The 24,192-nt window shown below is 42.7% G+C and overlaps 1 protein-coding gene across 2 annotated transcripts; it reads left to right on the forward strand.

Annotated features, from left to right (window-relative positions):
- Positions 1-6,675: 6,675 nt before the first annotated feature.
- oat.1.L (ornithine aminotransferase L homeolog) lies at positions 6,676-23,564 on the forward strand. 2 transcript variants are annotated; one of them, NM_001086593.1, is given in 10 exon segments: positions 6,676-6,703; positions 12,645-12,873; positions 13,800-14,024; positions 16,204-16,299; positions 16,559-16,686; positions 19,259-19,381; positions 20,461-20,589; positions 20,715-20,828; positions 21,104-21,248; positions 22,885-23,564. In NM_001086593.1, coding segments are annotated over 9 exon segments (1,320 nt in total). In that variant the 5' UTR covers positions 6,676-6,703; positions 12,645-12,674; the 3' UTR covers positions 23,046-23,564.
- The last annotated feature ends 628 nt before the right edge of the window (positions 23,565-24,192 follow it).

Below are 24,192 nucleotides of genomic sequence, written 5' to 3' on the forward strand. Positions count from 1 at the left end.
CACATAAAGACGTTGTATGGCACATTTAGGGGGAACAAAGTTGTGAATAAAAATTCACACGTCACAATGCAAAAATTATTATTCTGACACCGGTGACAATTCTGACGCACATTAAAGTCAATGGGCGCCTATTAATTGTCGCCGAGTCAGAATTGGAGCCGGCGTCAAAATATTTTTGCCGTGTCGAAAACTCGCCGGTGAATTATAGCGGCGATTTCGCGTATTTATTTGCAGGTGGCAAAACGCCGAAATTCAGCGAGAATTCAAACCTGGCGAATAAATTTGCCCATCAGTAGTATTCATTCTTAATCTGACATTGGCAATGGGTCTAATTGTAGTAGACTTAAGTCTTGGGTTTAATTTAGAAGACTTAAAGCAAACCAGTCACCTATACATAAAACAACTGTGTAATGAAAGTTCTTTGCAAATTAAACATGAAACCTAGATTATTATTTATTTATTTTTTAAAAACATCCATGCCCAGGGTCGGACTGGAGGGCCCGGGGCCACCGGGACTCCTGTCCAACAGGAACGCTCCACCAATGAGGCGGGTTGAGAAACTCGCCTCAGGCGCAGCACCAGATAGGTTTCCAGGGGCGGCAAAAAGCCGCTCCTGGTACCTTTTAGAGCTGAATTTACGGTTTTGAAACCGGAACTTTGGCTTTACTAGTATTCCTGCCTCCTCTCCCGATAGGTAAGCCGGTGATAGGGGGCGGCATTAGAGGAGCCGCCTCAGGTGGCTTCATCATCAGAATCGGCCTTGCTGTCCAGGGCCGCTGTCCAGAGCCCCCCTCTGGACCCCCTACCGCAAATTGTTTTTTTGTAGGACCAGGAGATCGGGAGAGGGGGCCCATGAGGGCCGGGGCACACTGGGTTGTTTTTCCCTGTGTCCCGCCAGGCCACTCCGACCCTGTCCATGCCTGTTTTAAAGGTATTTAATTATCTGGGCTGTCAATCAAATATTACCTGCCCCGCCTCAATTGGTTTCACTTTCAATTCAGCAATTCCTACATGTCACTGCCCTCCTCACATTCCCCCCACACACTTTATAATTGTGTAGGGCAATGCGCATGGACATAAGGTCCCCCTTTCTGGAGTAAACACAAGATTTTGGGGTGAGACACAATTTGTAATAATAACAAATTGTCACAAAAAAAGCTCCTGCCTGCTTGCTGTAATTGTGTAATTCCAAGATTGAAGGAAACAAAATGTAAATAATAAATGCAGTGTAATTAAAGTTTGTTTTGCTCAACTAACATGACAGAAAAGAATTAGAAATTATTTCTTAAGATGACAGGTCCCCTTTAAGGTATGGAGATCCAAATTATGGCAAGATCCCTTATCCGGAAAACCCTAGCATTCTGGATAACAGGTCTCATACCAGTACTTTACTGATTTTCATCTTTGTATTTATTATTAGTATTACTATTTAGTAAACCAGTACAGGTATAGGCTCTGTTATCTGGAAACTTGCTATCCAGAAAGCTCTGAATTACAGAAAAACTGTCTTCTATAGACACCATTTTATCCAAATAATCCAAATTTGTAAAAATGATTTCCTTTTTCTCTGTAATAATAAAACAGTATCTTGTAATTGATCCCAACTAAGATATATTTAATCCTTATTGGAGGCAAAACCAGTCTATTGGGTTTATTTCATGTTTATATGATTTTCTAGTAGACTTAAGGTATGAAGATCCAAATTATGGAAAGATCTGTTATACAGAAAACTCCAGGTCCCGAGCATTCTGGATAACAGATCCCATACCTGTAATTGTTTCTTTTGATTCTGCCAGTATGTACCTATTATTCTCTAGGTATGTGTGTGGCTATGAGATTGTTAATATATTCAGGTATTATGGATTATTTGTCACAACCAACACTTATCCACTTCAATATGGTTGTATGAATTTTTTATATCTTACAAACAGAAAGAAAGAATATTAAAAGGCAGATGCTTTTTGACATACCCTCTTTTATAAACAAAGCAACCCTGCCATCTTGTGGTTAAAATGCAAATTCTAACATTGCTATCAAATCCTACAGTTCCCTGCACGGTTAAGTTTTGGTTGATTCCTGTATTGTTTTTTATTAGGGATGCACCGAATCCACTATTTTGGACTCGGCTCAACCCCCGAATCCTTTGCGTAAGATTCCGCAGAATACCGAACCGAATCTGAATTTGCATATGCAAATCAGGGATGGGAAGGGGAAAACATCAGTGAAAAGTATTCATGGGCAATAAATTAGGACGTTACAGATAGATAGAGATCAAATGTAGAGATAATACAATGAATTAGGGTGGGTTGTAAATAGTCCAGGAGTCTGGATTCATAGTGTGACATGAAACCTGACCCTAAATTAAGGCCCTGTCTTAATGTGTTAAATAACTCCATACATATGAATTCATAAATCTTCCTTTCCGGTTCAGTTTTAAAGTTCCCTTTTAGAATTAAGACCTGCATGTCCTGAAGACATGAATGATATGAATGAATGATAGAGGTAATGGTAAAACTGGTCGTCAGTAGTTAAACCTAATTTTTGGTAACCAAGTGTGTTAATATATAGTAACCAAATTGGGATAGAATGGTTCAAATATGCATTTATGCTTGTTTTTGGATGTGAAACTGGACTTTGGACAATAATACCAGGACATGGACTTTGAATGTCAAGCCTCACTTTGGAACACCCTGGTGGATTATGGGAAATTGGGTGGGACTTTATGTATCCCTATACTTTAAAAATGTTTATAGCACAAATGTTTGTATCCTGACGAAGGGAGGGTTAATCCCCCCGAAACGTGGCTGCTAGGGCTGCCACCTTTTTAGGATTTTTTTACCGGCCAGTGGTGGGGGCGGGAACAAAAGGGGCGGGCTGTAACATAAAGGGGGCGGGTTGTGACATAAAGTGGAGGGGCCATGATGGACAGACGACGGAGAAAAGGTATGTTTCCGGTGGAGGGCCAAGGGCTTTTGTTAAGGGTATTACAAATTTGTAATACCAGCCCCGGCTTGGCAGGTGTTTGGCCGGATGACAACCCTAATGGCTGCACATGTACAGAATGCATTTTAGGACATCCTCAGGAAACCACACGCTCCTACATGTGCTCTCCTAAGGCAGAAGAATTCAGACCTGGCTGTTATTGTACGAACACCTCTGTGCTGCCCACATATTTTGTTGCAATCTCCCCCCTCGTCGCTCATTTCTCGGCAGGGTTGCCGTTTTCAAAACCAGCCAAAGTCGGCTACAAAACCAGCCCAAAACTAGCCAAGATGCACTTCCAAAGTAGCCCAACAATAGCACAATATGTGCAGTGAAAAAAAAAGTAAAAATTAAATGAATATATATGAAAAAATGGCTTTTTTAAATTTTCACAATTTTCGCAAATTTTTCCATGAAGCTAAATGGGAGATATTTGCCCGTCACCAGGGGTGTAACTACTGAGGGGGGCCAAGGAGGTATAGGGGCCCCATAAGGCCCTAATTCATATACAATCTCAATAAATATTGGTAAAACAGGTCAACCTCTAGACATTTTGGTGACCAGCAGATTTTTGCCCCAAAATTGTCTGAAATTAAGGAAAGTCACTGGAAAATGCCAGAATGCTTAAGAGTGACGGAAGACTGGGGTATAGAGGCCAAAATCTGGTAACTCGACTTCTACACAAGTCAGTCCCTTTGCATGCTGGGTATTGTAGTCTTATATTAAACTTGACAGTAGACAAATTGTTAAGTAAAAGCTACATTAGCCAACATGCACTGGGAGATGATTGGCACATTAGGGCAAGAAAAAACTTTGGCGGGTTTCCAAAGGACAAACCAGTCAAAGGTCAAAAAAGTATCCCAAAGCCATACTTTGGCTAGTTTGTACTTTCAAAACCCACATGGGCTTTAAATTAGTAGCCCAATTTGACTGGAAAACCACCAACCTGGCAACCCAGGTTTTCGGTCCTCCCCAGGGCCGCCATTAGAAATCACGGGGCCCCGTACAACAAAATTTTTGGGGCCCCCTGGGCCCCGCCCACACTGACGACCAAGCTCCGCCCCATATCCCGCCCACATCGCAGTTAAAAGACCACACAGACATCAGCGCTAAAAAAGTAACCCCCCCCCCACACAAGTTGTAAAAAGCTATTGATGGTCAGGGCCCCCTTATAAAAAAAATTGGGGCCCCAAAAAAAAAAAAATTAAAATTTTTTTTTTTTTAAAAACATTGGTGGCAGGGGCCCCCTGTTAAAAAAAACTTGGGGCCCCAACAAAAAAAAATGTAAAAAAAAACTAAAAAATAAACAAACATTGGTGGCAGGGGCCCCCTTCTAAGTTAAAAACAAATTGGGGCCCCAAAAAAAATTTGAAAAAAAATTTATTTTTTTTTGAAAAAAAAAAAAAACATTGGCGGCAGGGGCCCCCTTATAAGTTAAAAACAAATTGGGGCCCCAAAAAAAAATTTGAAAAAAAATTAATTTTTTTTTGAAAAAAAAAAAAACATTGGCGGCAGGGGCCCCCTTACAAGTTAAAAACAAATTGGGGCCCCAAAAAAAATTTAAAAAAAAAATAATTTTTTTTTGAAAAAAAAAAAACTGGTGGCAGGGGCCCCCTTACAAGTTAAAAAATTTGGGGCCACCAAAAAGAAAATTAATTTTTTTTTTAAAAAAAAAACCCAAAAAAAAACAATGGTGGCAAGGGGCCCCTTACGAGTTAAAAAAAAAATTGGGGCCCCAAAAACAAAAGTTTTAAAAAAAAGATTGGTGGCAGGGGCCTATAGAATATTAAAATAATACATTGGTGGCCAGGGGATTAAAAAAAAAAAAAACACAAACTGGTGTTCAGTAGAATTGAACTCATGGTTTCAGTACTTCAACTTCGCCTCCTTTCGTGACTTCGGGTCTTTTCACCGCTTCAGGACTTCGGCTTCGGCTGTTTTCGTGACTTCGGGTCTTTGCGCTGCTTCAGGACTTTCGGCTTCGGCTGTTTTCGTGACTTCGGGTCTTTTCGGCGCTTCGTGACTTCGGGACTTCGGCTTTTTCCGTGACTTCGGGTCTTTTCGTCGCATCGGCTTCGGCTTTTCGGCACTTCCGCATTCGGCACTGAAGAGGCAAGACGTACGGCTCGGGCGCTCGTAAGGGGGGCCCGGATCTTCAAAAAAATGTAGCGCTGCCGGGCCCCCCTTCATGCCCGGGCCCGGTACGCTTGTCCCCCCTGTCCCCCCCTGATGGCGGCCCTGGTCCTCCCTCCTCAGCCCTCAGTGCTGAAGCTCTCCGTCCTCAGCCCTCCCTCCTCAACTCTCAGCCCTCCCTCCTCAACTCTCAGCCCTCCCTTCTCAACTCTCAGACCTCAGCTTGTAAGCCAGGCTAAAGGCTGAGGAGGGAGGGCTGAGAGCTGAGGAGAGAGGGCTGAGAGCTGAGGAGAGAGAGCTGAGGAGGGAGGGTGAGAGCTGAGGAGAGAGGGCTGAGAGCTGAGGAGAGAGGGCTGAGAGCTGAGGAGAGAGGGCTGAGAGCAGAGGAGAGAGGACTGAGAGCTGAGGAGGGAGGGCTGAGAGCTGAGGAAGGAGGGCTAAGAGCTGAGGAGAGAGGTCTGAGAGCTGGGGGGAGGGCTGAGAGCTGAGGAGAGAGGGCTAAGGAGAGGGGGCTGAGAGCTGAGGAGAGAGAGCTGAGGGGGGAGGGCTGAGAGCTGAGGAGAGAGAGCTAAGGAGAGAGGGCTGAGAGCTGAGGAGGGAGGGCTGAGAGCCGAGGAGAGAGGGCTGAGAGCTGAGGAGGGAGGGCTGAGAGCTGAGGAGGGAGGGCTGAGAGCTGAGGAGGGAGGGCTGAGAGCTGAGGAGAGAGGACTGAGAGCTGAGGGGGGAGGTCTGAGAGCTGAGGAGAGAGGGCTGAGAGCTGAGGAGAGAGAGCTGAGAGCTAAGGAGAGAGGGCTGAGAGCTGAGGAGAGAGGGATGAGAGCTAAGGAGAGAGAGCTGAGGAGAGAGGGCTTAGAGCTGAGGAGAGAGAGCTGAGAGCTAAGGAGAGAGGGCTGAGAGCTGAGGAGAGAGAGCTGAAAGCTGAGCAAGGAGGGCTGAGAGCTGAGGAAGGAGGGCTGAGAGCTAAGGAGAGGTCTGCGAGCTGAGGGGGGAGGTCTGAGAGCTGAGGAGAGAGGGCTGAGAGCTGAGGAGAGAGGGCTGAGAACTAAGGAGAGAGGGATGAAAGCTAAGGAGAGAGAGCTGAGGAGAGAGGGCTGAGAGCTGAGGAGAGAGGGCTGAGGAGAGAGAGCTGAGAGCTAAGGAGAGAGGGCTGAGAGCTGAGGAGAGAGAGCTAAGGACAAAGGACCGAGAAATGAGACACGAGGGGGGAGATTGGAACATGATATGTGACATGACAGAGCTGTGACTGCAGCCCCTTCGGATGTGAGTAAAACAGTGGGCCCCTCTGCATTCCGCTTCCTTAGGAGAGTGCATACAGGAGAAGACTGATTTCTCCTGAGGATGTCCTAAAATGATTTCCGTACCAGGGTCTGCTCTCAACTCCCTGAATATTAATAGACGCGCACCTGCCTCATAGTCAGGAGGGCGGGTGAAGGGAGAAAGCATTCAATTGGTGAGGGGTGTGTTCGCTCAGCCAATCAGCGCGCTGATGGTGGGGGCACGTCACGTAGTACCGGCATTATGAGTAGCTCAGCTGTAGAGCACGCAGATTTAGTTCTTTGGGAGACGTCGCTGTGAGCAGACTCGGCAGGTAACGTGAGGGCAGGGGAAGTCTCAGTCAGTATTTTGTGGTTGTTAGTTAACATGGCTGCGTGACGTCTGTCCCCTCTAACACTAAGCTGAGAATCTGAGCTCGGGCTACACTGCAGGAAGGCCGGAGCCCCCGTTACCCAAATCAAGGGAACCAATCATTCTGCCCTTGAGTCTAAAGAACTACGTATCCCAGCATCCCCTGGCAGCCTTTGGCTGTGTAATGAATGCTAGACATTTGTAGTTCCAACAGTTATAACCTGGGGCTGCTGGAAGAAACTTGTTTCTTGCTAAGGGGCCCAATTGACCCAGCGGGGGGGGGCCTTTCTGTCTCTGACCCCGCTGGGGGGCCGCCTTTCTCTCTCTGACTCGGCTGGGGGGCCCCTTTCTCTCTCTCTCTCTGACCCCGCTCTCAGAATTAACCCTATGTAACAGGTGTAGCACAATTTGTGCAGGGTAACTGTATATCATGGTGCCACAGCTTGCTTATAATTTCCCTGTAAGTTTTTAATATGTTGGTGGTTTATTGCTGACCTTATTATACTTTCTCCTGCTGCCAGTTAAAGGGATGAGTGCCAGTCCTTGGTTAGTATTGATTGAATGGAAGTGAGAGTTGCAGTTTGGCATAATGAGTACAGTGCAAAGAGCTTGAGACAGACAGACCTCCTCCTGTTCTGATAAGAGAATTATTGCAGGTTGGTGTCCGTTTCACCTGACAGGAACCAATCTTGTGCTGTGTGTATTGGAATCCACCGGAGGGGTCAGAAACCTAAATTTTCAGTGTGTTAAACTTAGTTGTGGGAGATTCTCTTCACTGGTTTATGAACTACACGTGTCAGTACTCAGCAATATGAGCTGCCTCTTGGTCACATGAACAGCTTGCAGGCAAAGACCCTTCCCTATCTGCCCAACAGACCCATTGCCCCCAGAGCTTACAGTCTCTAAATTGTACATTCCTAAATTGTAACATTCCATCTTTTCCATTTTAGAAGTGTGATTCAACTCCTGTTTCTCTTGCTCCTGTCCTCTTACTAGTGCCCTTGTGCTGGGAATTGGTGAATATTCGGCATAGTAAGACAAGTGTGGGTATCACACGCCACAGGAGAGTGGTTGCTTATTTGGGTCCCCTTTCTTACAAAGCTGTTATTCACCTTAAAAGGGGTGGTTCACCTTTAAGTTAACTTTTAGTATGTTATAAAATGGTCAATTCTATAATGTTTTGATTGATATTTATTATGTATATTTTTTAATAGTTTTTTTTTTCGTTATTTGCATTTTTCTTCTGACTTTTTCCAGTATTCAAATAGGGGTCACTGACCCCATCCAAAAAACAAATGCTCAGTATGGCTACAAATTTTTATTGCTACTTATTACTTATCTTTCTATTCGGGCCTCTCCTATTCATATTAGTCTCTTATTCAAATCAGTGCATGGTTACTAGGGGAATTTGGACCCTACCAGCGAGATTGCTGAATAAAAAGCTAAATAACTCAAAACACAAATAATAAAAATGAAAACCATTTGCAAACTGTCCAATATCTCTCTCTACATCATACTAAAAGTTAATTTTAAAGATGAACAACACCTTTAATCCTCGTCTTGGGCCCCTTCTATAAACATATTCTTACACTGTGACTGTCTGTAAGTTATTGCTTGCATTAGATATTCACTGCCTACTCAAACTATTTGTAAAACTCTATATAAAAAGTGTATGCGACTAAATAGGGAGGTGGTAGTCGCTGCTGTTTCTACGTAACACCAACAAATTGTTATGAAAATTTCATGTAATGTAAAACTGATGTGGTTGCTTCAGAAACACTACTATAGCGCTGAGTAGCAATGGTGGAAATTATAAAAAGACTATGGCACAGGTTAAATACTGGATAACAGATAACACCATTATGTTCTACAGAGCTTATCTGCTGTGTAACCTGAGCCTTTTCTCCTTTGAGTGGCTGCCCCCATTGCTACACAGCAGCTTATTTATATAAACAATAAGTCGTGTTTCTGAAGCAAATACAGCAGTTTTACCTGTGTAGGGCAACACTGAATTATATTATTATTATTACTACTACTTTAAAACACTTTCATTTGTTGATGTTACTGTTCCTTTAACCAATGAACAGAAGAAATTCTTTCACTAATAACTTTCCTTGCAAGGATAGAAAGGGCTGCTCTGCTAAAATAGAACCAGTAAAAGCAGAATATACATTAAGGTGCCTAGAATTTCTAGGCATATGGGGATCTTTTGCAAGGGACTAATAACTAAATGTATATCTTGTGACTTTTTTATTTCATTTTTTTCCCCAACCGGTCTTGGGCCAAGGTGCTGTTATGGTATAATGGGTGTTGCTGCTATGGGGTGACTGTATGTGGAGTGATTTACTTTGGCTGAAGCTGTGGGGGAAAGTAAAGTGATCTCTAACTGCACACACTTAAGGTGGCCATACACGGGCCGATAAAAGCTGCCGACAGACCGAGTCGGCAGCTTATTGGCCCGTGTATGGGGGCCCCCGACGGGCTTCCCCGATCGAGATCTGGCCGAAAGTTGGCCAGATCTCGATCGGATGGGGTTAAAAATCCTGTCGGATCGCGGCCGCATCTGTTCGTTGATGCGATCCGACCGCCCGTTTGGCGAACGCTAGGATCCGATCGTTGGGCCCTAGGGCCCACGATCGGATCAGCCCGATATTGCCCACCTCAAGGTGGGCATATCGGAGGGAGATCCGCTCGTTTGGCGACATCGCCAAACGAGCGGATCTATCCGTGTATGGCCACCTTTAGGGTAGGACTACAGTTATTTAGTGACAAATCGCATGCAATGGAAATAAGGTAAGAGATAGAAATGTCATATGAAGTCGCAGTGGTGTCAGATCAACGCTGCGCCTTCATCCGACATTTCTATCTCTTACCTTATTTCTGTCGCATGCGTCTTGTTGGGATTGTGCCGAAACATCAGTGTAGTCCTACCCTTAGGCTCCGACATCTGGAAGTGCAGGCACTGGGCTGAACAATGCAGTCTCAAATTGACTCTAAAGTCACTAAAAAACTGTGAATAATTGTATATGTACTTCTGTTGGCAGGTAGTCTACTTTCAAGACACTTGCAGCCTCTGCGTTGTTGCAGTTTGAGTGCAGCAGCCTGAACAAGGTTAATGTGAACCCAAAACTTTGCCATGTAGCCCCAGTAACTGTGTTTTGTCCAACCTTCATTAGCAATTTGCGACATAGTTCAACTGGACCCTGGCTGGGAATATATCCATACAAAAGCCTTTGATACAGACAAAAATGAACTAAATCTCAATTTATCACATGTCAAAATTTCTGAGTCCGGTGAATTTTCACTGCAAATTTTGAGAATTTATTCGGCGGCGGCAAAATGGGCAAATTCGCGCCTGCACTATTCTGCATCTTTGTAGCAGCCGAAACTTTCAAGCAAGCCCCCACCACCTACAACTCCTTTGCAATTCATATCCTTGAAACCTTATGTAATACTGGTTGTAAACCCTTGTGCACTTTCACCAGCTGACCTTTATGATGTAGTCGGGAGGAGTGTTTTGGGCAGGGGTTGTCTTGGCCAATCCAGTTGAACTTGATCCTTGAGACTATTTGCATGTTGTCTATTTGCCAAAAGGTCTGACTGCAGCCAGTTAAGGACCATTATGTACTTTGGAAAGTCATTGGTGTAACAGAAACCTTTTGCAATTGTCCATGAAATCTGTTGGCACAATATAAACAAATAGAATATTCGTCTGTAATCCAGGTCACCTTGTTACAGCAGGAATTCTAAAACTATGGGTCATGGCCCAAAATTGAGACCCCCCTCCCATGCTGTCTTGGTGGGTCTGAGTCCTCTACATAATGGGAATTGCCTTTTTGCAATAGAACAAGATGTGCATCTAATTCTAAAAAGTTTTCAAAGCTTATTTAGCACCATAAAGGGTTGCTTCACTTTCCGTCAACTTATTGCTTAGAAGATGTATTAGAGCTCACTCTTAAAATCACTAGAAATACTCACTCTCTACATGCAGGATTTTTGTGTTTAAGTGAGCTCTAATACATATGCTAGGAAAGGGACCCCCCCACCCCCCCCACCCTCCCCCCACCACCAAAACCTATATTGGATCTTACACTCAATCAAAAATCAGACTCTCCAACTCCTGTATGAAGAAAGGGAGAAATGATTTAACTTAGAAAGCTTCTTAATTAAAAATTCTGCATAGTTTTAAGTATAATCCATTTCATATTTCATTATGACTAAGTTTTTATTAATTTTCCGATAGTTCCTCTTTAGCGTGAGCCGGGACGGAATGTGCGTGCTCTGACTCGCGTATTCATGCTCAGTAATGAGATATTTTAATGTATTCTCTCTGCATGTACTTTGCATGGGAGAAACCCCTGCCTAGTGCTTTGGCTCTCATTCAGGAAAGCTTCACTTTCTGTATTCAAAGTAACGTGCCAACACTTTGCTTTTGCCTTTTTATCTCTGCCAAATAACAAAGGGTGATTATTAAGTACTATATTAACTCATCTACATATTTATTAAAGGGGAACTCCGGCTGCCCCCCCACCAGAGCTGCTTTAGAAGGTAAAAAATTACACTTTACACTTCAATATTAGAAAAACAGTCACAAATGGAAACTAGAAAGTCATTTGAAAAGTTATTTCTGGTGATCATCTGAAAGCTAGTTGTTTGAAGATGAACAACCCCTTTAATATAGCTGCCTACACCATACTAAAATGTTATTTAAAGGTGAGCCACCCCTTTAATACCTGCTCGGTTGTTAAAGTAGAACGAAACCCACATAACCAACATAGGATCACCTTTCCCGAAACCATTGCAACCTAGTGGTGACTATCATATTTGACTGATTTCTTTGCTGGAGCAGGTTTCCTGGAACATGTGACCATAAAGCCCCAGGACCAGGCTCCTTTTTTAATGAGCAGCATTTTGTAATAAGGCAGCACAGTGAACAGCTGATCATTGCAGTTGCTACACAACCCTGTTACTCTGCCGGAAGAAAGGTACTAGTGAGTAGCGCCTTTTTTGGGGAGCAAGGTTACAGCAACTGGGCAGAGGTGGAGCGGTCACTGTGGCTTTCTGTTGGGCAGGGGTCACATGACATGAAGTTATAGCAGGTGTTCTATAGGTGTAACTGCTTGTGTAACTATTGTCCAGCCTGTACCATTAACTTGGCACCTAGGGTGAGGGTATATGCATTTAAAACAATACCATTCTCTACACATAGAGGCACATTTTATCAAAGGTCAAATTTTGAATTCATGTTTTTTGTAACATTTGAATATACTAGAGATTTTTTTTTTATTAAATCAAATATCTAAAACTCTTAACAAATATTACCGACCCAAACTCGAATTCAATAATGAACTCAAATCGAGGTTTTTTTTTTTTTCTCAGAAAAAAAACTCGAAGGCTAGTAACATCTTCAAATTGGTCACTGGAACTCTCCCATTAACTTACACGTGAACTTGGCAGGTTTTAGGTGGCGAATAGTCTAATTCAAAAGGGGCAAGGTTTGATAAATCTCGAAGTTTGGATTATCCACAATTCAAATGTGAGCGTTTTGGCCACAAAAAAAAATTCATTTTCGATTTGACCATTCATAAATCTGCCCCATAGTGTTTTGGGTTGACTTATTCGTGCATGTTTGGGAATTATTTTACATGAAAGGATGCATGTTATTTGGCAAAGAATGGCAGTGCTGTGGCTACTAATCCTGGGACTGGTTTCACATGGGATGCAGTTTTTGCCATGTGAATCTTTATTATTTAGTAAGTAATCTTACATGCGTGACCTTGCGGTGTTGCCATTTTTGTATTCCTTCCCATGTCCTGCCCGCTGTTAGAATGTGAATTCCAATTACCTAGTTATTTGTTTTTAGCGCTCACTAATGATCACCAAATTCTAATTGCTCTTTCCAGGTATTACAGGTTCTTCCCTACTTATCCAGAATGCTTTCCAAACTAATCCAGAGACGCAGTGTGGGCGCTTTATTTGTCAACGTCAAAGTATCTATGAGCTCTGCCACATCGGCTGCCACAGAGAAACCAGCGGAGGAAGCTTTATCATCTGAATATGTATTTGACCGGGAATCCAAATATGGGGCACACAACTACCACCCTCTGCCCGTTGCACTTGAAAGAGGAAAAGGTTTGTTTTAACGGTTCATTAGATTCCCAAACTATAAACAAGAGTCGCAGCTGAATCCAGTACCGAGGTCGGTCTCCTTACAGCAGAGTGACTGGGCATGCGCGTGTTTTGCAGAGGCTACTCAACATTAATGGGGTGGTTCAGCTCTATGTTAACTTTTAGCATGTTATTGAATGGCCAAGTCTAAGCATCTTTTTCAATTGGTCTTCATTATTTATTTTTTAATTATTTGCCTTCTTCTCCCGACTCTTTCCAGCTTTCAAATGGGGGTCACTGACCCAGTCTGAAAAACAAATACCTGCAAGGCTAGAAATGTATTGTTGCTGCTACTTTGTATTACTCATCTTTCTATTCAGGACTCTCCTATTCATATTCCAGTCTCTTAATCAAATTGATGCATGGTTGCTCGGGTAATCTTGCCCCTAGCAACAGATGGCTGAAATTGCAAACTGGAGCTGCTGAACAAAAAGCTAAATCAAAAACCACAAATAATAATAAATGAAAACGAATTGTCTCAGAATACTCTACATCATGCTAAAAGTTAACTGTGGAACGCCTTTAAAGGAGACTTTAACCTGTGGGGAAAGCTGTAACCCCCACCCCAGGTAGACCTCCCTCCTCCTCCCCCCCCCGGCTAACTACTCCCCCATCCTTCTGCCCAACCGAACCCTAATTTGCTTATGCAAATTGGAGGTGGGGAGGGAATCCCGTGACAAAACAAGGAAGTGTAAATTTTCCCCTTCCCACCCTGCATATGCAAAATAGGATTCAGGTAAGGTATTCGGCCGAATCTTTTGAGAAGGGTTCGGCCAAATCAAAAATAGTGGATTTGGTGCATCCCTAATTGGAAATATAACTCAATGGGTCTATGCTCAGGAAGGCTTTAGAAATGCATATGATTTATTTTGTGGTTTTTATTCTTTAAGGTGTATATGTTTGGGATGTAGAAGGCAGGCGCTATTTCGATTTCCTCAGTGCCTACAGTGCTGTGAATCAGGGACACTGCCATCCAAAGATCCTCTATGCACTGAAGTCCCAGGCTGACAAACTCACGCTCACTTCCAGAGCTTTCTACAATGATGTGCTTGGTGAATATGAGGAATACATTACGAAGATCTTTGGCTACAACAAAGTGCTACCTATGAACACAGGTATGGCACTGCTGTTGGTACAAAATTAGGAATGTACCAAATCCAGAATCTGGTCCAGTATTTGTCCAAATCTCTGCAGTTTTTGAAGAATTCATTTATTTTATTTTTTCTAGCTGATTAAATTTGTAAAGATTTGAATTTTGTAGAGGGTTCAGTTGGCTGAATTCCAGAATTAGGCTGCAGACACACAGGCTAATGGCTCTAGCTGTTGTCATCCGGTGTGTTTTTTTGCAGGCTGAGCGAATCCGCTCTGCTCAGTGACCCTGCTCCATTGATTTGGATCCAATCTGCCTGTGTGCCTTCACTCATAGCAGAGATGGAAGCATCTGGGCTGACCTCCGCTTCAGCTCTGCTGTGTTTGTACACACAGGCTGATTGGATTCAAATCAATGGAGCAGGGACACTGAGCAGATCTTCTCGCAGACTGCTGCTTTCACGCAGAGAAGCTGATCTGCTCCGTGCTCCTTCCAAGCTGATTTTTAATGGGATCCACTTGCATGGATATTCAAAAGCAGGTATTTTTAGGTTGACCTCCACTGCACGCAAGCAGAAATTATTCAAATGAATGGAGATGGGGCAAGGAGCTGATCCGCTTCTCTTGGACTGCAAAAATACACAGACTAAGAGCAAGGGAGCCTAGAGCTCAGAGTGCCCATAGCCTTATAAGAATCCAGTCCTCCACAAGCAGAAATGGTCCGGGCCAGTGTCTGCTCCTGTATTATGAAACATAATTACATTTTACATTACAGGGTAAAAGCATAAAATTAAGAGATGATGGATCGTTGTATTACTTCATTTCTGACATATTAATAGGTGTTTATTTATTTTAAAATGTTAGTAATATTTAAAGGGCTAAATTATAAATATTTGCACTTCAAAACAAGGATAGAAAAACATTCACCCCTACTTAGACCCCCCCCCCCCAGCCTAAGCGTTACCCCAGCAAATGCCCCTAATGTTTTACTTACCCCTCGGTGCAGATTCAGGCATCTGATTTCACTGGCGCCATCTTCTCTTCAGACTGAGACGTGGCGCTGCATGTGCAGTTGGAGCAATTTTCTGTTTCATGACAATTGCAGAAGCGCCAGTCTTAATTCCGACGATTACCGAAACGGCTGAAGATTGCAACCATGAACTCTGATGCCTGAATCTGCACCAAGGGGTAAGTAAAACATTAGAGGCATTTGCAGGGGTAACACTTAGGCTGGGGTTAGGATGGAGGGGGGGTCTATGCAGGTTTTAGTTCTCCTTTAAATGAGAATTTAACACTAAAAATGAATATATTTTATATACTGAACAAATTGAATAAGCCTAAGGGCAGGACTACATGGCCGATTCCGCTGCGCAAAATCGCAGGTGTCACGTCGGATGCGACAGAAACAAGGTAAGTAATGGCAGTGTCAGATCGTGTTGCATTGTTGATGCGGAAGCAGCGTCTGCATCCGACAGTAGTATCGACAATTGAATTACTTACCTTATTTCCGACCGACTCCTGCGGTTTTGCGCGGCGGAATCTGCCATGTAGTCCTGCCCTTAAGGTTCAGCATCTCTATAGTAGTAATGATCAAGACCTTCAACGTTGTCACAGGAGTTTCACATCTTGGATTTTGTTTGTTTCTGGCTCTCACATGCTCGGGCTTTTAGTAGCTTTTTAGAAAAGAAACTTCGGGGTCAACAACCTCAAGCAGAAAATGAGGGTCAGTCATATAAGCAGACTATTAAATCCTGATAATTGTGCTGCTATGTACCTATAAGTATTTACAAATCTGCCTCATATTGTGATATATATTCAGTATATTGTGCATTAGTCCCCTAAACTCAGTAAGTGACAGCAGCATAATCCGCAGAAAAGATGGGAAGCTACTGGGGCATCTTTGGAGAGACAGATCTTTACTGCTAAAGGGCTGTGGTTGCCTTGGGCTGGTACAGAAGACTAAAACATAATGTTAAACATTTCTACCTACTTCTTTAGTTCTCCTTTAACCTTGTCTTCTGCCTCAGCTAACCTGATATAATCTGCTAATGTCTATTTCCCCATGTCCATTCATGAGAGGTTTCAGTGATCTGTTTAACAACCACTAGATGAGTGCATTATCTGCCTTACCATAAAGTGAGAAATAACATAGGCCCTATCGCACTAGTCTCACACGCTTAATGAATCCTTTCCATATTCTTTAAGGTGTTGAAGGCGGAGAAACTGCATGCAAGCTAGCCAGGAAGTGGGGCTACACCGTGAAAGGGATCCCCAAGTACAAGGCCCAGATCATCTTTGCAGGTAAGTCGTGCCAGGTATGGAAACCTTATGCACATCAGAGAACCCTGCAAACGAACACTACCACTTGGATGTTGAGCGTGCGGAAGTGATCACACTACTTCTGCTAACTTGCATTTTGGCCTTATTTGTATTTAGAAACTTCATTCACCTTGTACTTAAATTTTTCCTATAATTTCTGAATCCTCCATACCAAATGTGATGCTCTGCTCCACACCTGCTGCTGAAACTTACTTTTTTTTTTTTTTTTCTTGTTTTGTAGCTGGGAACTTTTGGGGCAGGACAATGTCTGCGATATCGAGCTCTACAGACCCATCTAGCTACGAGGGCTTTGGACCATTTATGCCAGGCTTTAAAATTATTCCTTACAATGACCTTCCTGCTCTTGAGGTAACTTTTTTTTTTTTTTTTTTTTTTTTTCCTTTGAAAGATTTGCTTAGACATTATTAGACCTATTTGGGTGGACAACCCCCTCTTAAACTTACTTTAAAGTAGGGATGCACCGAATCCAGGATTCTGTTTGGGATTTGGCCTTTTTCAGCAGGATTCGGCTGAATACTTCTGCCCGGCCGAACTGAATCCTAATTTTCATATGCAAATTAGGGATGTGGAGGGAACTAGTGTGACTTTGTCACAAAACAAGGAAGTTCAAATTTCCCCCTTCCCCTAATTTGCATATCCAAACTGGGATTCGGTATTCCGCCAAATCTTTTGCAAAGGATTCGGGGCTTTGGCCGAATCCAAAATAGTGGATTCGGTGCATCCTACTGTAACACTTTCTTGGGCTATCCTGCCAATTAGGGGTTAAGGGTGTCCAGCTAGTGTGTGAGCATGGGTAACACTGTGAAACTACACTCAGGGCGGAGCCTTCGCTAAATGGAAGCTTCCCCTTTAAGATGGTGTAAAACTACAACCCACAGGCTAATTAGTGTTAAGGTGGCCATACACGGGCCGATAAAAGCTGCCGACAGAATGTGTCGGCAGCTTATTGGCCCGTGTATGGGGGCCCCCGACGGGCTTCCCCGATCGAGATCTGGCCGAAAGTCTGCCAGATCTCGATCGGATGCGACATCGCCAAACGAGCGGATCTATCCATGTATGGCCACATTTAAAGATAGATTAATTGGACGCCAGGAGGTTCTTGAATAGTAAAACAAGTGAGATGGTTTATTGGCACACAAATATGCAAAGGCAATTGACCACAGGTTTACTCAGGCAGGAGTTGTAGCAGGACTTAGCATATCACAGAGGAGGAAGGATAGCATGTTGATGATGATGATGATGATGATGATGCAGCATGTACAGATGTCACTCCCATAGTCAAATAGTAGGAAGAATATCTCACTCTCAAAGACCAGCGACCAGTGTGAAACAGGATAAATCAAGTAGGGGTCAGGCAGTGCTCTGCTAAACTGAATTCCCTATCTCTGAGTTCCCTACACTAAAGGCACCTTAGAAGCCTTTGGGAGGCTACTCCCTGCTATTCTCCTTGATGGAGCACACCGCTGCTCATACTACCTAAATCTGGCTATCTCTCTCACCTACAGAGACTATTACAGATCTGCCCTAATGATAGCTAATCCTCATTCACGGGAGAGCCTGGTTCCCGACTTCAGCACCAAAGGTACAGGTCCCTTTGGGGCAAATGCTCTACTGGGGCCTTGGTGATCCCAGGCTCAATGGGAAACACCGAGCAGCACAGACACCAGGAGCCAAAGAGGAAGAGTCCACTCCCTACACAGCACTATATAGCACTGTGGCAGGGGAGTGTCATTACACTTTGTCCAATAGGTGAAGATGTTACACTTAACCAGTATAAAGGGCTTGGCCCAATAACAAGGGATAAGAGAACTGAAAGAAAGGTAGGGGATTAACTGTATAGGAGCCTAATAGATCCTATAGGTCCCTACACTACTTTGAAGGGGAACTATCTCAAAAGTGAAAACTGAATATAAGCTTCAGCATACTGAAATAAGAAACTTTCTAAGCACATTTAAATATTCTGCATCGTTTCTGAAATCAAGTTTATGTTTAGGGATGCACGGAATCCACTATTTTGGATTGTATATACTGAATACCGAATACTGAACTGAATCATAATTTGCATATGCAAATTAGGGGTGGGAAGGGGGGAAAATAACTTCCTTGTTTTGTGACAGTCATGTGATTTTCCCTCCACGCCCCTAATTTGCATATGCAAATGAGGGTTCAGCCGGTCAGAAGGATTCGGTGCATCCCTTCTTATGTTCACTATTCCTCTCTTCGCATCTGTTTCTCTTCATTCTGTCTTATAGGGGGTTTCCTTTCCTAGCGGGTGTATTAGAGCTCACTCAAATAACTGATTTCAGCACAAACACAATCTGATACAATAATTGTGCAAATACTGCATGTAGAGACAGGATTTTTAGTGATTTTTTTTTTTAACAGTGAGCTCTAATATATCTTCTAGGCATAAGGAGCCCCCCATAACTATATTGGGTGTAACTGTCGAATATCTGACACCCAACTGCTGCATGAAGAGAGAATGAAGAGAAACAGATGCTGAGAGAGGAATAGTGTAACTTTATTTCAGAAACTATACATAATTTAATTGATTGTATTTAGTCATATCTCGGTATGCAGAAGCTTAAATTTTCATTTACGCGATAGTTCCCCTTTAATATTTCAGAAACAAGGTGTTCCCACCGCCCACAAGCACCAGTACAACGGCTTGTTTTTCTGACTAGTAGTTGGTATTCCAGATGGTATTCATTCTCACTATGCTTTGAAGCATGCAAATAAGCCACGTTATAAATTGTCTTGTCTGTATATAGCTTTCACAAAATATGTAGCAAAAAGACCCAGACTAGAAGGTGCAGATGTCAATGCAAGCTTAATAACCAGTACCGTAATGTAATTTATAGCTACAATATGATTTAAAGTAAGTAGAATCTCAGCAGGCTAACAGACTGGTCTTTTGCAGCGAGCACTACAAGACCCCAATGTTGCTGCTTTCATGGTTGAACCAATCCAGGGGGAGGCTGGTGTGATTGTTCCAGATGAAGGTTACCTGACAGGAGTGCGGCAGCTCTGCACGGCACACAATGTGAGTTTCTATAGAGAAAAGCAAAGCATGTTTATTTTCAGGGGCACTTTGCAGGAAAATTAAAAGTGGGAGGAGTGCAGAGTAAAATTGATATTACCAACTGTCCATTTCCTTTACATTCTCTTCCTATAGTGGTGGAATCCTATACTGCATGCGCTTTCTATAGTGGTGCTTCATATTTAAAATTTAAGGGCTGGAGTGCAACTATATAATAAGCTTGTGGGGTGGGGGGATAAGTGATGTCTAAGTGTACTCTTAAAAGAGAGAACACAAACTCTAATGGAAAGCTACCAGGAGATTAAATATCTTCTATATATGCAGTGCAGATCATCAAATGTATCATTTAAGGCAGGGATCTGCAACCTTGGCTCTCCAGCTGTTAAGGAACTACAAGTCCCACAATGCAATGAAGGAGTCTAAAGGCAAATGCATTGTGGGACTTGTAGTTCCTTAACAGCTGGAGAGCCAAGGTTGCAGATCCCTGATTTAAGGGGTGACTCTATAAATGACATTCATTAAAGTGGACCAGTCATCCAAAAAAAAAAAAAAAAAGATTCCAAATCCTATTGTTATTCAAGCAAAATGAACTTGAATTACACTATATATAAATTATTTGAATCTTGTTTTAATCAGTCTTCAGAATTCATAATTATAACAAGCAGCCATGAGCCATTTTGTGGACACTGTTATTAAGATGAGCCTTCCATAGTCTCAGAATTTTGTTTGTGCACCAGAATGGGGGTCCCCATGTCCATCCCCATGCCCTGGTTACACAATTAAACGGGGATAGTGTGGAGAGCAGTGACATCTAGGAAGTGCTGAATGGAAAGTGAAAGTAATTGTCTGCCCTAAGGCATAGAGGAGGGGCAGACAATATTTGATTGACAGCTGAGACTTTTAAATGAGTTTACAACAGCTATGAATGCTTTTATATAAAAAAAAAACTTGAATTAATTTGAAGGACTCTTATTATACAGCTTTTTATGTCTGGGTGACTGATCCCCTTTTAAGTATTGGTATGCTGCATAAGTGTAGTAACAGTACTAAGCTATCTGGGGTTAAAATGTTACATTTTGCAGGTGCTATTTATTGCTGATGAAGTACAAACAGGCCTGGCTAGAACAGGGAAGATGCTGGCAGTGGACCATGAAAATGTCCGTCCTGATCTTGTTATACTTGGAAAGGCCCTATCTGGAGGGGTTTACCCAGTGAGTATTCAGACTCCCTATGTCTTTGGTAACTAGTCAGAGTATGACAAAACCAAGCGTAACGGAGCCTAGACCTTTCAGCACTGTAACTCGTGCCATTTCTTCCTGCCTGATGTTTACTTTAGGTATCTGCTGTTCTCTGTGATGATGAAGTGATGCTGACCATTAAACCAGGAGAACATGGGTCTACCTATGGCGGAAATCCTCTGGCTTGTCGCGTGGCTATGGCTTCTTTGGAGGTACGTTCCACCCCATCTATTTCCCATGTATTTCTTGTTTTTGTAGCTATAAAGTGGAATCGCCAGGAGATTTTAGGTAATGACTGAATTCAAAGGTTTTATGTCCAAGGTGTAGCATTGGAATTAAAGTGATACTGACCCTAAAACTACTTTTTAAAATATGAATGTACATTAAGTTGCATATAGATCATGTGTATTTTTTTTTTTTTTTTTTTTTTTTTCATGAGAGGCCTTTTTGTACATAATTGCTTGTTGAAGTTCCGGTCTTGTTCCAGGTCATTGAAGAGGAGAAGCTTGCAGAAAATGCAAATGCAATGGGAGAGCTGTTGAGAGCGGAGCTGATGAAGACTCCGTCTGACATAGTGACGGCTGTAAGAGGGAAAGGCTTACTGAACGCCATTGTCATAAAGCAAAGCAAAGGTACAGTGTTCTGTCAGACATCAGAAATTTATCTAAACCTTGCAGAAACATTAAGCCCATGAAGAATGGGTAAAGCATTCAAGGATTCCGAGGCCAGGCTTAAAGGACATGTAAAGCCTACATTTTCCCACCATGTATATAAGTCTCTTCCTGGAAAATTAGCGAGTTGCTCTCGCACACCCTGGCCTTCAATCAAAGATAATCCCTGGTGCACAGCAATGGCGGAATCGGCGTCCCACCTTGAAATGACGGATCCAAAGAAAATTCACTGGCACACAGGTATAGCTAGCAGGGTAAACCCTTGCTAATTTATTAAATGGTTTGCAGCATGCAACGTTTCGGGGTAATAAAGGGGGTTACCCCGAAACGTTGCATGCTGCAAACCATTTAATAAATTAGCAAGGGTTTACCCTGCTAGCTGTACCTGTGTGCCAGTGAATTTTCTTTGGACATCTCTTCCCCCATCCGATCATTTGTGCTGCATATACCCCCTCCATTTGCCAGCACCATCACATTTTCCTAAAACAAATGGCAGCTTTCACCCAGCAGCCATTCCCACACTGACACATCGGTAATATTGACATTGCAAACCAGACATGTAAGTTTTAAAGTTCATACAATGCAGACTGCAGGGTTACACAGGCACAACATACTTTGATGCTCATTAGCCAACAGCCTAAGCAAATTTCAGAGGCAGAGTGGGTTAGAGGAGGAGAAGGATTTCTTAGTGATTAAGGGGATGCTGCAGCCTCGCTGTTAAAGGAAAACTACCCCGAAAACGAATACTTAAAGCAACAGATGGTTTATATCAAATTAAGTGGCATATTAAAGAATCTTATCAAACTGGAATATATATTAAGTAAATATTGCGCTTTTACATCTCTTGCCTTGAGCCACCATTTCATGATGGTCTGTGTGCTGCCTCAGATCACCTAACCAGAAATACTACAGCTCTAACTGTAACGGGAAGACGTGTGGAAGCAAAAGACAGAATTCTGTCTGTTCACTGGCTCATGTGACCTAACATGTATGGTTTGTGTGAATCCTAGGATCCCAGAGGGCGGCCCTTGTTTTTTTTTTTTTTTTTAAAATGACGACAAGTTTTCAATTTAGGATTACCCAATTGCACATACTACTAAAGTATATTCTGATAAAGGTTTATTTACATGAAGCAGGGTAGTAGATTTTCCTTAAACTGCCACTCTGGTTCAGTCCACAAGAGCAGATTCAGGGATATTTAGTCCCTTGGCAACTAATCGCCTCTTCTGGGCGACAATCTGCCCAAACTGCCTTTGCATGTCTTCCCGTCCGCGATAATGAAAAGTTGCGGTGCTTCGTTTTCCAAAGTTTCCTCGTGAGGCAATTTTGGGCGACTTGGCAAACTAAGCACTGCGTGTGCTTTAACGCAGACGACTTCATTATCGACTGGAAGACACGCAAAGGCAGTTCGGGGAGATTGTCACCCAGAAGAAGAGCCGATTAGTCGCCAGTTGACTAAATCTCCCCGAATCTGTTTGTGTGGACTGACCCTTAAAAGTTTAATCTAAAGATTTCTGAGGTTGTTCACTGATTACATTTTGTGTGTGTGTGTGTCCTTTTAACATTATTCACAATGGTTTAAATTTGTATTTTCCAGACTGTGATGCATGGAAGGTGTGCCTTCGGCTACGTGACAATGGGCTTTTAGCTAAACCCACCCATGGCGATATTATCCGGCTGGCTCCTCCACTGACCATCAAGGAAGATGAGATTAGAGAGTGCTCTGAAATCATCCACAAAACCCTGCTGTCTTTCTAAGCTGCTTGTCAATCCCTGAATGTCACAACGTCTTGTGTTGCACATTCTGTCTCTTATGTCTTTTTTGATTGGATGGTGTGCTGTTACAGAGACTATTCTGGGTTTTCCTGGAATCTGTTCTAGTGGAACTAAAGGTCACAGTCTGAGCTGCACTTCTCTGATGCTTTCGGTGCAGACTTCTGTACAGTAGTGCAATTAATGCTGCAGATCCAACTACGTCAACTGCTGTCTTTTTCTGAAAGCTCTGCAAAGTTATTGATCCTGATGTGTTTAGCAAGCTTGAATATGTTTGTATGTAGTGCAGAGGTGGGAAGCCTAGTTCACCATGGGTTGCCCTCGCTGAATCAGTGTATAGTTTAAATGTGGTGCAAGTCTGTGTGCATTTATAGTAAAAGGACTTAATATAATGTATTTAATATTTGGTTTAATAATGAGGTAAACTATATTTTATTGCTTTGTAATGATGGAAAGAAATAAACGGGAGTTCTCATTTCCGGTGTTCTGGCTTTTGAAAAGTTATATCTGTGGTTGCTGTAGTTATTGCGGTACATGTATGGGATCTGTTATCTGGAAAGCTCCGCATTATGGAAAGGCCATCTTCCATGAACTCCATCTTAACAATTTTTAAAAAATGATTTGCTGGTACTGAGATCTAATTCTTATTGGGGGCAAAACCAGCCTATTGGACTACATGAGTTTCTAGTAGACATATGGTCTTATGAAGATCTAAATTACAGAAAGATCCCTTATCCAGGAAACCCCAGGTCCCAAGCATTCTGGATAACTGATCCCCCCCCCCCCCATACCTGTAGTTACTGAGGCATAAGACTAGGAGAGGCCTGGGCAGAAAGACAGTGTAAAGTATAAACCATAAAATTACACCTTGCAGCGTAATGTGTTTTTAAGATGCTGGCGACCCCCATTTGAAATCTGGAAAGAAGCAGAAGAATAAACTATTGGCGATAAAAATAAATAAATTCATTAAAGTTTATAGAAAATCGACATTCTAGAATATAGTAGTAAAAAAAAAAAGTGACTTAAAACATTCCCCCATCAATACTTTAACCTTATCTTGTCATGCTTTTATAGTATTTTTTTCCAAACTAAACTTTTTACATTACAGAATTCACTCTACCATATAATTTTA

The sequence above is a fragment of the Xenopus laevis genome, chromosome 7L (assembly GCF_017654675.1).
Source record: "Xenopus laevis strain J_2021 chromosome 7L, Xenopus_laevis_v10.1, whole genome shotgun sequence".
Taxonomy (NCBI): domain Eukaryota; kingdom Metazoa; phylum Chordata; class Amphibia; order Anura; family Pipidae; genus Xenopus; species Xenopus laevis.

Coding starts and splice junctions, on each gene's coding strand:
- oat.1.L (XM_018224293.2), top strand. CDS start 12,675: ATGCTTTCCAAACTAATCCAGAGACGCAGTGTGGGCGCTTTATTTGTC. Junction 12,874..13,799: donor TGCACTTGAAAGAGGAAAAG/GTTTGTTTTAAC, acceptor TTATTCTTTAAG/GTGTATATGTTTGGGATGTA. Junction 19,382..20,460: donor AGCTCTGCACGGCACACAAT/GTGAGTTTCTAT, acceptor TACATTTTGCAG/GTGCTATTTATTGCTGATGA.